Raw genomic sequence first — 14606 nt, forward strand, 5'->3', positions numbered from 1 at the left:
TAAAGTAACTATGCATGAATAGGCCCCAAAAGAAGGTGAAATCTGCCCATTTATAATTCATTTTTTTAAAAGTAGGATTTATGTTCCCTTTGTCATGTCCTCAAACATTTTTGAGATAATATACAAAGTTGAAACAAATATAAAATCACATAAGAGAAGAGCAGAAGCCAACAGCTGAAAACAGAACAGAAACAAAGCGCAACGAAACGAATCCTAGAAGGAAAAGAGAAACAGATTTACCAAGCATTTGGGGCAAATCAGCGACTACACTGGCTTACCAACTTTAAACGATGAAACACATGGAATATCCCTGCAATAGTGAAACCTGATCTTTCCTGCCTAGTTCTCAAGGAGCAGGGACCGCACACCATGGCCTGCGAGCCAGTGCCCGCCTGCTGCCTGCCTTTGTATGATTTGTGAGTGAGTGGTTGGGGAGAAAAATCAAAAGAACAATATTTCATAACACATGGTGGTTGTATGAAATTCAAATCCCAGTGCCCACAAATGAAGTTATGTTGGAGCACAGCCATGCTCATTCATATGTGCAGTGCTGATGGCTGTTGGTATGCTGCAAGGGCAGAGCCGAGTAACTGCAACAGAGACCCCAGAGCCAGCAAAGCTGGAAGCACTTACTATCTGAATCTTTTTTTTTTTAATATATTTTTATTGATTTCAGAGAGGAAGGGAGAGGGAGAGAGAGATAGAAATATCAATGAGGAGCATCATTGTTTGGCTGCCTCCTGCATGCCCCACACTGGGGATGGAGCCCACAGCCCGGGCATGTGCCCTGACCTGGAATCGAACCGTGGCCTCCTGGTTCATTGGTGGACACTCAGCCACGCCGGCTGGGCTATCTGAATCTTTATAGAAAAAGTGTGCCAACCCCTGCTCTGCAGCCGCAGTTCCTGCAGTAACCCGCTCCACTAGATGACCACTCCGTCCTGCTTGCGACCTCACTTCTGATTGCGGATTAAGCTGGATTTCAGAGCCTCAGAGGCACTGTCAAGGGTGGGAGTAATTAGAAAAGGGAAACATAGAACATCTGATCCTAGAGCTAAAAGGGACCGCAAAAATGCCAGAGGCAATGTGAATATACTAAGAATTCATTTTCCTTTTTGCTGGAAGAGGATTGATTTTAGAGGTCATTTCTGAAAAAAAAAAAAAAATTGCTACAAGGTGGCTAAGAGCCCCAGTTATGGGCCAGAAAGATTCTTCCCCAGCCCAGTTCAACCAATGTCAATACCTGTGAACTGAGCGTGTTGGTGGTTTTGTTAGGCCTCAGTTTCCTAACCTATAAAATGGGGATAATAGCAGGTGAGGATGAAATGAGATGGTACATGTGAAACTCACCCAAGCCCAGCACATCGTAAACAACTCATGAGGACACTCCTGATGTCAGGTTCTCAGGGGTCGACTCAGGAGCAAAAGTGAAACACCTGGGGATGCCCTGCTCTAATTCCAGGAACCCTACCAAGTGTCCTGACTGGAAATGTGCCCCTGGTCCTCAGCCTCCACCCAGCCCTAAAAAATGTCCAGCAGGTGCTGGGCTCGGCCTGGAGCTCTGACGGCCGCCTCTGCTCAGGCTCCCTGCTTGTGCTCTGCCTCTCCAACCCTCTACCAGGCCAGACTTTGCAAAACACAAAGGCTGCAGGTCTCTGATCACAACCCTGTTCCTTATCGCCTTGGCCTGGTATTAAGGGGCGTCCCTCGCATGGCTCCCCCTGGTGGGCCGACCTTATATCTTCCCCTACTTCACATCCTCAACCTCTCTGGTCTTACTCCCTGATGTGAACGCACCATGCTCACTCCTGCCTCCAGCATGGCCCCTACTGAAAAAGTCTTTCCCAGTCCTCTGCTTGAACCTATGGGTGGGACGTTTGGAAATGGTAACTTCTAGAAATCATTGGAAAGAACGTAATTTAATCGAGAGCCCTCTGCTTTCCTTTAATTCATGTGGAGAATATTCAGCTGGATACCCAACACATTCATCATAACAAAATAAATTAAGAGGTCAAGATGTAAAAATTTAAAAATTGTTGAAGAAAACATGCACAAATTCCCTATGTTCTCAAAGTAAGGAAGGCCTTTCTATGTATGTCACAAAATTCAAAAGCTATAAATAAAAGCTATAAAAAAGGTTTTTTACATGTGGAAACAAATAATCTATGCTAGCTATTTTTTTTTAAATTTTTTTTAGAAAAATTTTTTTATTCTTTTTCTTAATTTATAACACCAACCTTTTATTCAATAACCTCATCCCACCAGAATACAATCCCTTCTGCATAATCAAAACCAATTACGACAAATTCCATATATGTGCTATTTGGTGAACTTAATTGCCAATGAATTGTTTTTCCTAAGGGGCCTCTGGTATAGATTTCAATTTTCATGGTTTCATCACAAGGTTACTTTCTTTTTATTTTTTTTAATTAATTTTTTTTTAATTTTTTTATTGTTTTATTGCTTAAAGTATTACAAAGGGTATTACATATGTGTCCTTTTTTCCCCCCCGCCCTTGACAATCCCCTGGCCTCCCCTACCCCCCAGTGTCTTATGTCCATTGGTTATGCTTATATGCATGCATACAAGTCCTTCGGTTGATCTCTTACCCTCCTCCCTCCTGCCCCTCAACCCTCCCCGGCCTTCCCGCTGCAGTTTGACAATCTGTTTGAGGCAGCTCTGCCTCTGTATCTATTATTGTTCATAAGTTTATAATGGTCTTTATTATCCATGAGTGAGTGAGATCATGTGGTAAACTAGAGCACTGTTACTATCTACATTGCTTAGGGTCACAGGGGCATGAGAAAGGGAGCTTGAATGACGGGCGACCATGGCCTTTGATTCTATAAAAACATCACAACACAGATAACGTACCTGCGCGGCACGGAGCTTCTGCCTCTTTGGTTCAACTTCTTTGACCACCCGAGAGTACAGGTCCATGGCTCTCACCCACATGCACATGGACTTACATGCTTTGGATACTTTCTCTACTTTCTCAGGCACAAAATCAGGATTGTTAATATACTTTTGAAGCTTTGCCAATATCTGAGGCTTTATGTTTTCCTTATCATATTCTAAAAGTCTTCTGAGAAAGTTAGAGTCACCGAGAAGTTGCTTTGCTGTTGGCCAATCAGGCCTGAAAGACAGAAGTGGTAAGTTAGTAGCACTGTAATAAAATAGCATGGGAACCAAAAAAATGCATTCTTTGGAGAACATTAAGATATTATCCCAATAAGTGGGTAGTTTTCATCTCAATTCTAGAATCCCAGTAAATGGTGGTTATGTACTCCATAATTTATGGGCAGACAGGTAATTGGATGGCTGTTGTTTCGTACTATCCAGTTTTAGCACGGAACGAATCATAAAATCATAGAGTTTCAGAAATGTAAGGCAACATAGAAAAACAAGTTTTATCATTAAAATGCCCCAGGCACTCACCTTTTAACCTTCTGCCAGGACACTACGAATCACCTTCTAACTGATTTTATGTCTCTCAGTCAACCTTACCTCCTGTGAACTTTTGCCAAATTGGTCTTTCTCACATGAAAATCCGATTATGTTGAAAATGTTCAGTGGTTCTCAGTGCCCTGTGGCCGGGACTCTCCATCTGTGCTTTGCAGGGCTGCCAGGCCCCACTGAGGTGCTGGCCAGAGGGTCTGGTGGAAAGCCTGGCATGGGAGTGCTCTAGTCTTCTTCCCCTGCTTTGATTGGTTTTACATAGAAAGGTTTCTTATAATTTTTATTGAAAAATAAAAAGAGTATATTACTAAAGAAAGTTTGAAAACTACATGTCTACAAACAGTATGTGAGACCTTTCATGATGTAATCCCTGCCTTCCTGCCTAGCCCATCCCATCCCATGAGCATTGAAGGTCGCTGGGCTCTCTCCACACTCCCATTCTTCACCTGAGCACCATCTCTCAAAAACCCCACTCCCCAGGGGCATTCTGATCTCAGCCCTCCTAATACTATGCAACTTTCTCATGTCTTGAAATTAATATTTTTCATGTCTGTCTTTGCAGCAGACTGTATGTGCCTTGTTAAAAAAAAATGCTTGTCGAATCAATTTGCTGAATGACTGCCCAAATCAATGAGCGGGTAGAGAAGAGAATGAACACTGAAAAAAAACTGCAAAGAAATTCCACCAGGTGTTTCAGCAATACATGATTCTGGGTTACTCACTTGGCATTCAAGAGAATGGAAATTGCTTCCATAACAGTCATGACCATGTCTGGGGGCTTCGTAAAAACTCTGATTTCAGATATATCGGCTTTATCTAAGGAGTCCAGTGCTTTATTGGCGGCATCGAGTGCAGGCAGCGCTTCTTCAAGGTCTCTCTGAGCATCATCAGCTATTGCTTGGGTTTCTTCGGCTTTGACTTTGGCCACTGCTTCATCTTCTCTCACAACGCTGCGGACCTAACCATTGAAATCTGACTGCTTACGTGATCTCAGTATTTGAATTTCAATACTTAAAAACAAAGCCAATAATAATGTCATATTTGCCCCTTTGGATTAGGCCGGTGAGGAAAGATGAGGAAAGAGGATTAGCTATACTGAATTTTACCCTCTTCTTACTGCATCTCATGCTATGTTGGTAGGATAATGGAGAAAAAGTTAGAGTAGACAGTTCCTTCTAGGAGAAGAATAGGTGCTTTAGGTTTATAGGCGGCACTTTTCTTACAACTCTCTGTGTTCCACTCTTTGGGTGCTACTCTTTAGGTTCACTTAACTTCAGGGAGAGAAGTTAAGTGAACCTAACTTCTATTGAAGGGAGATTGTTTTATTGAAGGGAGATTATTTACAACTTAAAATCAATGCTAATTATTTTAACGACATTGAAGATAAAAAATCCAATCACTTGTCATTGTACATAAGTGATCAGTTGGTGATTAAAGCTTTCTCACCCACAAGTCAGGTTATTCAGCATACCTGATCAGCATTTTCTTGATCCACTGCCAATTTGTCCATCAGTGCTTCGACATTTTGTGATTTTGTTAAAAGGACAGGTTCTAAAGCAGAAAGATCTAATTTCATCGCATCTACTAGTATGTTGGTTTCTAATAGCTTGGTAAGACCATTCGTCACCCGTTCACGTGCCTAAATAACAATGAAAATATTTATTATAATGAGTATTAGAAACTATACATTTATTGAAATCTCTTACTCATGTAATAGAATTTTACATCTGCAGAATTGGTAAATCAGTTTTTAATATTTAAAATTGTGACTGTATGTCCGACCAGCATAGCTCAGTGGTTGAGTGTCGACCTATGAACCAGGAGGTCAAGGTTCGATTCCTGGTCAGGGCACATGACCGGGTTTCGAGCTCGATCCCCAGTGGGGGACATGCAGGAGGCAGCTGATCAATGATCTCTCTCATCATTGATGTTTCTCTCTCTCCCTCTTTCTCCATGAAATCAATAAAACATATTAAAAATAAGTAAATAAATAAATAAATAAATAAATAAATAAATAAATTTTTACTGTAAAGAAATCTTCAGGGAACAGAACCCTAGGAAATGGCCTTGACATTCACCATAGTAGGTCTGAATCCATGCCCCCTGATCACTGGAGTGGAGCATTACTGGATTGTGGGCTCACTAAGGGCCCACCATGTATTATTTTTATTTTCTGTGGTTGGTTGGTAGCATGTTGAATGAATGAGGGACAAGTTCAGGTAGAAATTCCTGGAGGCCGCAGCTCTGAGAGCTGGGACAAAAGGAAAATTCTGAGATGTCCTAAATTAAATTACAGCAGACTGGAGGGTGGGAGGAAGAGACAAGGAAAGTTAATCAGTTAGTAGCTACGGGTCTACACTAACAACAGACTGCTCATATTCCTGACAGTATGTTGAAACTTTTAATCGACTTCTGTGTGCCTATTTCAGCGACTATTTAGGCAGCTCTCAGGCACCAGCATATCTTGCTTATGCTTGAACATTCTGGACTATTGCCCAAAATAGTCCCAAAGCATTAAATACTTCTTTTTGATGTACAAGTCACCTGTCCCAGACCTCTCCCAGCTTCATCTTCCCACAACCCCCTTATCTGTAGCCAATGTAAATTCTTTCAAAATAACCTACGTCTTTCCCCCCAAACTCACTGTATACTAGTAAAAGAGCCCTGTGAGCCCCAGGACAGTGGATATATATTCTTTTCTCCACCCAGCCCTGCTGCTGGTGGTGTAGAATGCAGCTTCTGGGACCTGGTCCTTTTTCTGGCTAGGATGTGGCTCAATAAACCCTTTCTCTCAAGACAATGTTCAGCCTCAAAGCCTTGAAGGTTTGTTTTTTTTAAAAAAAAACACTTGTTTCCTCAGGATGGTCAGCAGGGCTGAGAACCCCCAGGGAGACAGTGTCCTAGGTACTTCACTTAGATTGGTGGATCTAAACCAGGGGTGGGCAAACTTTTTGACTCGAGGGCCACAATGGGTTCTTAAACTGGGCCGGAGGGCCGGAACAAAAGCATGGATGGTGTGTTTGTGTGAACTAATATAAATTCAAAGTAAACATCCTATCTAATAAAAGAGAAAAATGGTAATTGGCGTACGACGATACCCTTTTCATTGGCTAATCAGGGCTATATGCAAATTAACTGCCAACTAAGATTGGCAGTTAACTGCCAACAAGATGGCAGTTAATTTGCATATGTAGGCACAATGCGGGGAGGTGAAAGGGAAAGCAGGAAGAAGCCCCCTGCCACTGACAGTGATCGGAAACCCAGGGGGGAGCTAAGAGCTGGGGGGCAGGACAAAGGCAGCCCTGGAGCCGCCTTTGCCCTGCCCCCCAGCCATGATCAGAGAATCAGGTGCCTTTGCTGCCCTGGCCAGTGATAGCAGGAAGTAGGGGTGGAGCCAGCGATGGGAGCTGGGCACAGTCGAAGCTGGCAGTCCCGGGAGCTAGGGGTTCCTTGCCTGGACCGAAAGCGGAGCCCACGATCGCGGGGCCGCTGCAGTTGCGGGTCCCTGCTGCCCTGGCCGGACGCTTAGGCCAGAGGCGTTAGGCCTGGGCAGGGGCGGAGCCTGCAACCGCGGGGAGCTGGGGGTCCCCTGCCCAGGCCTGACACCTCTGCCGGAGGCCTCAGGCCTGGTCAAGGGGCTGATCCGGTGATTGGTTATCGGAGGGTGATGAGGGTCAACTCCTCTGGCCGAGGCATCAGGCCTGGGCGGGGGGCTGAGCCGGGGATTGGAGGGATATGATGGTCCCCTTGCCCAGGCCTGAAGCCTGGGTCAGAGGCATCAGGCTTGGGTGGTGGGTGGAGCAAGCGATCAGAGGGAGATGGGGGTCCCCTGCCCAGGCATGATTCCTGGGCCAGAGGCCTCAGGCCTGAGCAGGGGCCAGAGCCAGTGATCAGGGGGAGATGGGGGTCCCCTGTCCTAGCCTGACACCTCTGGCGGAGACGTCAGGCCTGGGCAAGGGGCCGATCAGGCGATCATCGGAGGGTGATGGGGGTCTACGCCTCTGGCCGAGGCATGAGGCCTGGGCAAGGGGCCGATCCTGCGATTGGAGGGTGATGGGGGTCAACGCCTGAGGGCTCCCAGTATGTGAGAGGGGGCAGGCTGGGCTGAGGGACACTCCCCTCCCCACACACACCCAGTGCACGAATTTCGTGCACCGGGCCCCTAGTCATTACATAAAAGGGTACAGTCTTTTATTTCAATAGTTTTATTCATTTCAAACAGGCCGGATCTGGCCCGCGGGCCGTAGTTTGCCCACGGCTGATCTAAACCCTACTTCTCAGTGGTTAAAAACTTTTAACTAGGATGGAAGGGGTGGCATCTGGTACAGAAGACACCTAGGAATAACGTTTTTGGAGGTGAATCAGAAAGCTTGGTTGAGATTGACAGGTTTCAAAAATCTCTGCCAAGTTCTTTTACATTTACCAGGTAAAAACCCACTGAAAAACATTAAAAATATATAAATGGTAAATGCTTCCATTTTTATTGTGTTGAAAATTTTAGGTCATGTGAATAGCCTGATGATGATGACAATGATGATGACGGCGGCCACTATTTTCTGAGTACCTCATATGCACCAGATCATATACCAAGTACTGCACAGTCTTATTTAAATTCCACAATAATACAAGAGATTGGTAGAGATATGTTTAACCTATTTTCTACTAAGACTTAGAGAATTTGTAAAACATGCTTAAGGTTGTGTAGGAAGAAAGAGGCAGAGCATGGGTTGTACACAGTCTGCCTGACAATGAAGTCTCTACTCTCCATAAGAACTATTGGCACATTAGATGACAAAATCCCCATCTCCGTTGCCTAACGAAAATTTTCTGGTGACTAGCTCTCTGCTTAACTTTGATGCTGTTACAATGTCCATATCATTCTACTGAGTCAATGACACTCATGTAAATGATAGAAGACAAAGCATAAATATTAAGGAAGGGGAAGACTCATGGACCAACAGCATGAAACAATTTTTTGTCATATTGTAGGTTGTCAAGGGCACTTGTCAGGATGGAGAGGGCTCCAGAAGGTAAGATGGCACATAGACCTCCCACTTATTCTGGCAAAAGTTTTGAGTTCAAGCAATACATTTTTTAAAAAATGTATTTTTATTGATTTCATTGAGGAAGGAAGAGGGAGAGAGAGAAACATCAATGATGAGAGAGAATCATTGATTGGCTTGCCTCCTGCATGTCCCACACTGGGGATTGAGCTCACAACCTGGGCATGTGCCCTGACCGGGAATTGAACTATGACCTCCTGGTTCATGGGTGATGCTCAACCTCTGACCCATACCAGCCGGGTTAAGCAATAAAATTTTAAAAAATGATTACATATATATTTATATTGGTTAATTCTCACCCAAGGATATTTTTTCCCATTGATTTTTTTAGAGAGAATGGAAGGGAGGAAGCATGGGGGAGAGAGACAGAGAGAGAGAATCATCGATGTGTGAGAAACACATCCATTGTTTGCCTTCTGCACGCACCTTGACCGGGGCTGGAGATGGACCCAGCAACCCAGGTACATGCCCTTAACTAGGTCTCAAACCGGAGATCCTTCAGTGCTCAAACCATTTAGCAACACTAGCCAGGGTGTTCAACTTACTGAAATCAACTGCTTCTTTTTATCACTGAGCATAGTCAGGTAGAGATTGATGAGTTCCAGGTAGGAGGTGGGCGTGGTATAGTACCGTCTCCGTAGCTCTGTGTAATAGCGTTCTGCCATATTGGAGACACTTAAGTGAACATTCACACACATGAGGGAAAGCTTTTCTTTTAGTTCATCATTTCCGGTGTCAATATGTGAGAAAAATGTCTTTGATACAGAAAGAAGTGCTTCTCTAGGCCACTGTAAATACAGACACAGTTTGGAAAATCTGTTGCTTATTTCCATAGTATGTGACTTAACAAATAAAAATGTATATTTCACCTGGTTTACTCCTTCTCATGTCTAAGATCTATACTAATAAAAGACAAAGATGCTAATTGACCATACCTTTGCTACGCCCTAAGCCATGCCCACCAGTCAATCAGAGTGACTATATGCAAATTAACCCAACCAAGATGGCGGCCGGCAGCCACAGAGCTGGAGCAAGCCGGAGGCCTCATTGCCCGAGTGATGGAGGAAGCCAAGCTTCCCGCCAGCCCTGAGCCGGCTGAGGCCTCCGCTCATGGCAGCAAAGTTTCAATTATAGAAGATAAATAAATCCCAGATACCTGCTTCCAGCCAGCCTCCACTGAGATCTTGGGTGGCTGGGGTTGTGGCCAGCCTGCAAACAGCCAACAGCCCCTCACCCAGGCTGGCAACACCCTCATGGGGTGAGGGTCCCCACTGGGGGGCTTAGCCAGCCTGAAAATGGCCCTCAGCCCCTCACCCAGACTGGCCAGGCACCCCAGCAGGGACCCCCACCCTGAAGGGGCTGTGGCCAGCCTGCAAACAGCTCTTAGCCCTTCACCCAGGCTGGCCAGGCACCCCAGGGGGGACCCCCACCCCAAAGGGGCTGTGGCCAGCCAGCAAACAGCCCTCAGCCCATCACCCAGGCTGGCCAGGCACTCCTATATAATAAAAGGGTAATATGCAAATTGACCCTAACAGCAGAGCGACTGGAAATGACTGGTCACTATGACACACACTGACCACCAGGGGGCAGATGCTCAATGCAGGAGCTGCCCCCTGGTGGTCAGTGTGCTCCCACAGGGGGAGCTCTGCACAGCCAGAAGCCAGACTGATGGCTGCCAGTACAGGGGTGGTGGTGGGAGCCTCTCCCACCTCCTCAGCAGCACTAAAGATGTCCGACTGCAGCTTAGGCCTGCTCCCCACTGGCAAATGGACATCCCCTGAGGGCTCCTGGGCTGCCAGAGGGATGTCTAACTGCCAACTTAGGCCCGATCCCCCCAGGGAGCGGGCCTAAGTCAGCAGGTGGTCATCCCCTGAGGGGTCCCCAGACTGCAAGAGGGCACAGGACAGGCTGAGGGACCCTCCCGAGTGCACAAATTTTCGTGCACTGGGCCTTTAGTCTATATATAAAACCCTAATATGCAAATAGATGAATGGCAGAACAAGCAAACAACCAAACAACTGGTTGCTATGATGTGTGCTGACCACCAGTGGTGCACGCGGATCATGATGGGCATCGGCAGCAGGCGGCAGAGCATGAAATATGGCAGGCATTGGCTGCAGCGGGATGGTGGAGCAGGCGAGCGGGGGTGCCAGACCAAGGCAGGGCACCGGTCACTGTCAACAGGACGAGCCTCTAGTGGTTACTGAACATTCTTTGCTCCTGCATGGTGAGGTCCTACCTGGTGCTCGCACCCACTGCCGGTGCCTGGCACTGGCCCCTATCGCTTGGCACAGTCAGCGGGTGCAAGCGGCGGCTGCCAGCCCTGGCCGCCCCTCAGAGTTTCTCCACCTCCCCCTGTTCCTGAGGGGCGATCGGGGCTGGCAGCTGCTGCTTGCACCTGCTGACTGCGCTGGCCTCACTCGCACCTGTTGCTGGTGCCGGCCCCAATCACTCCGTGTCATCAGTGGGTACGAGCGGGGCCTGCGCCATCATTGTGTGGGAGCAGCAGCGGGAGCAGGGCTGCCAGCAGACAGGGTACCGGGGGGGCCACGGTGGGAGGGGCTGGATGGGGGTGCGGAGGATGGGCCAAGACCCACCCCTGTGCCCACTGGAGCCTCGTGGCCCATAGTTCCTTCCAAGGTGCACGAATTCATACACTGGGTCCCTAGTGTTTAATAAACTGAACGCTGTGTTCATTTGAAGGAGATCTGAGTCTGCATTTGCTCTCCTCAGCACAATGTCTGGTAGATAGCAATTATTTGATAAGTTTTTGTTGATTAATGAATAAATAATTAGGTGTCTCTGGGATAATTCCATGAATAAAATTTCATGTATTATGTGCGCACTCGATTTATTATGCAATTTGGACTTCAGGTTCGTTATTATAATCACTGTCCTGCTCACTTCAACTTCTTTGCTCCTCTCGTTTCTTTGAGCTTACCTGAACCTTAGTCAAATGCAGCTTTCTGTTACCCCATGCCAGTGACTGCACAGCTGAGCATGGTGGAGAAACACACGGCTGTGCTGACTGGTTTCACTTTAAATTCATGGCAACCAGTTCCAGCAGGTTCATAGTGCAGCCCAGAAAATCTACATTTTCTAATTCACCCCTAATGTACTCTCCTAAGTGAGCATTTTACAGCCTACACTACTTTCTCAGACTGTTAATACTTCCTCTTTTCTCTTCATTTTCAGCTGATGACCTTGCTTCCCACATCACTAAAAAATAAAAATAAAAAACCAGAAGCAATGAAAACAGAACTTCAATGAGTTCTCATGCATCTGCATCTGTGCTCATACATTCTACCTTCCTTCCTGGTACTCTGGGGTAAGTTCATGCTCCCTGTCCAAATCGGCCCCTTCATTGATGACTTGATTCTATTCTTCTTGTCTACTCAAAGACATTGGTCTAACAACCCTTAAGTCTGTCTGCTATACTGTCAATATATTTCTTTTTTTCTGGATCATTTCCGTCAGCACACATATGTGCTGTTTGTATTTCTCACTTCAAAATACTCTTCTCTTCACTACACATACCACTCTAGCTATTACTCATCTCCTGGTGCTCCTTTGGGGAAAAATGTCTTAAAAGAGTCGGCAGTCATCCCCCCTTATCCATGGGGGATACCTCCCAAGACCCCCATGGATGCCTAAAACTGTGAATAGTACTGGAACCTATACATACTATGTTTTTTCTTCTTCTTATATATAAATACCTTTTCATTTAAAGAAAGCACTTAATGGCTTCTCTTTGGCATATCTGAACTGCCAGCACCACTACTACTGTGCTCTGGGGGTCATTATTAAATAAAACAAGGGTTACTTACACATAAGCACTGTGATACCTTGACAGTAGACCTGATAATGGAGATGTCTACTAAGTGACTAATGGGTGGGTAGTGTATACAGTGTGGCTATGCTGGACAAAGGAATAATTGATGTCCCAGGAGGAACAGAGCAGGATGGTGTGAGATTTCATCACACTACTTAGAATGGTGTGCAATTCAAAACTTACAAATTATTTATTTCTGAAATTTTCCATTTAATATTTCTGCACTGAGCGTGACCCCAATAACTGAAACCATGGAGACTGAAACTGTGGATAAGGGGGTGCTACTGTACTCACTGTCTCAGATTCATCTTCCCTCTTCTCTATTGAACCTTATCTCCCATAACTCTACTGAAACAGCTCTTGTCAAGATCACTGACGTCTACATTGTTAAATTCAAAAGTCTCCTCTTCCTTTATAAATTCTGCTTTGCTTTTGTCTGATAATTGTCAATGTCATCTCTTGCATATGAGTAAATTTTTAGAGGGTTTTAAAGCTAGTGCCATATTACTCCTTTAAAATCAAGCAAATCCAACTTCAGAAAGAGAGGTCCTGGGGAGTCACCGACCTGGACAAACCAGTCAATGGTACAGCAGTTCACAAGGGACGGGAACATCCGGCATCGGGACCGGAAGGCCTCTCCCACAGGGCTCATGCAGAGAACAATGTGCAGCTTCTGGCGGACTCTGCTAATAAAGTATTGAAACACCTGCCAAAAAAAAAAAAGAATTTTTCAATTTAAAATAAGGATGAAGCAACAATAAAAACAAGTGTTGGCTACCAATATCAATTAAAATATGTCAGTGAAGTAAATATCTAAATTATTTTGTTTAATATCCATTCCAACCCCTCTTGTCTGGAAAGCCTAAACATGACATTTTTCAGACTCCTTTGCAGCTACAGTCTGGATGTGATGAAGATTCTCCTCACCAGTGCACTTATGAGACCCCTTGAACTAGTGGAGGGAGGTATTTACATGAAGTTTTGCTCTGTGGTGGAGGACCATTGGGGGTGAGAGACAGGGTGTAAGGCAACATTTTTTGCAGGTGCAGAGCCTGATAGAAGAGGTATGCACCTGGAGCCACTATCGCCAGATGTGGCTCCTGTTAGAGGAGGTCACTGAGAGGACATGACTTCTGGGTAAGCCATCAGCTGGTCACCGTCCCTTGTCCTTAGATTGCATGTTCTGCCCACTGTTCCCACAGCGGGAGCCATTTCAATGACACAGTCTTGAGAGAGCAATGTGTTGTAGAGACCATATGGACAATAGACGTGGCTGAGCCCAGTTAAGGCCTCTATGTAAACTTTTAAGATTCTGGTGGGCAGTATGAAGATCTACTCACCTTGAGGATGCCCAAGACAAAAGTTCTCTTGCTTATCTTTTTAAAAAAATATTGTTTTCTTGATTTCAGAGAGGAAGGGAGAAGGAGCGAGAGACAGAAACATCAATGATGAGAGAGAATCATTGATCAGCTGTCTCCTGACTCCTGCAGGTACCGCCCCCCCACCACTTGGGATCGAGCCCACAATCTGGGCATGTGCCTTGACTGGGAATCAAACTGTGACCTCCTGGTTCACAGGTTGACATTCAACCACTGAGCCACACTGGCTAAGCAGTTTTCTTGGTTTTCTTGCTTATTATACCTGCTACCTGACAATCTGCAGTGCTTCCCCTCTTCCTTTGTTCTCTCCTTGTTCCCTGTGTACAGAGACCAATTTCATTTTCCCCCAGGAAAATGTGAACTAACAGCTCCTATTTCAGCTGCTTCCTGACAGGGTGACGGGTGCATGGCTTCAGAGCTGGCAGCTGAAGCAGCAGCATGCTGATTGGGTTAGTGGCTTCCTGGCTCAGCAGGAATGGGTGGCAAGGCAGCAGCTTCCTTGACCATTGACTTCTACAGTGTGCATTTCACATCATTCCAAGGAATTCAGCCTGGAATCCCTTTCTTTGGCCCTCCCAGTGATTGTATGCCTGGAATAGAGCCATTTCTACTTACATTAGCTGAAGTAGACCCTGCTGTCTATGCCTATAAGCCCTGATCTAGCAGTAGAGGAAATTCTCATGAAAGGACACAGAAGACATGAAAAATGGCCATAAAGTTAAAGAAGGTGCAGAAAGAAAAAGGAGTGGGGTAGGTAGACAAACAGCAGCATATGGAATTTAGCAGAGTCCAGCTGTGGGGAGAGAGAGAGAGAGAGAGAGAGAGAGAGAGAGAGAGAGAGAGAGAGAGAAGAAGAAGAAGAAGAAGAAGAAG

The 14606-nt window shown here is 45.7% G+C and overlaps 1 protein-coding gene across 1 annotated transcript in view; it reads right to left on the minus strand.

Annotated features, from left to right (window-relative positions):
* DNAH6 (dynein axonemal heavy chain 6) overlaps positions 1-14606 on the minus strand; it is a 235511-nt gene that overhangs the window by 67332 nt on the left and 153573 nt on the right. Inside the window, exons 47-51 of the mRNA XM_059659291.1 lie at positions 12920-13060; positions 9068-9310; positions 4931-5098; positions 4182-4417; positions 2875-3136 (exon numbers count right to left, since the gene is read on the minus strand). Of these exons, the coding sequence (XP_059515274.1) occupies positions 2875-3136; positions 4182-4417; positions 4931-5098; positions 9068-9310; positions 12920-13060 (1050 nt within the window). The remainder of the gene's footprint in view (positions 1-2874; positions 3137-4181; positions 4418-4930; positions 5099-9067; positions 9311-12919; positions 13061-14606) is intronic.

Source organism: Myotis daubentonii, chromosome 12 (assembly GCF_963259705.1).
Source record: "Myotis daubentonii chromosome 12, mMyoDau2.1, whole genome shotgun sequence".
NCBI classification, from domain to species: Eukaryota; Metazoa; Chordata; class Mammalia; order Chiroptera; family Vespertilionidae; genus Myotis; species Myotis daubentonii.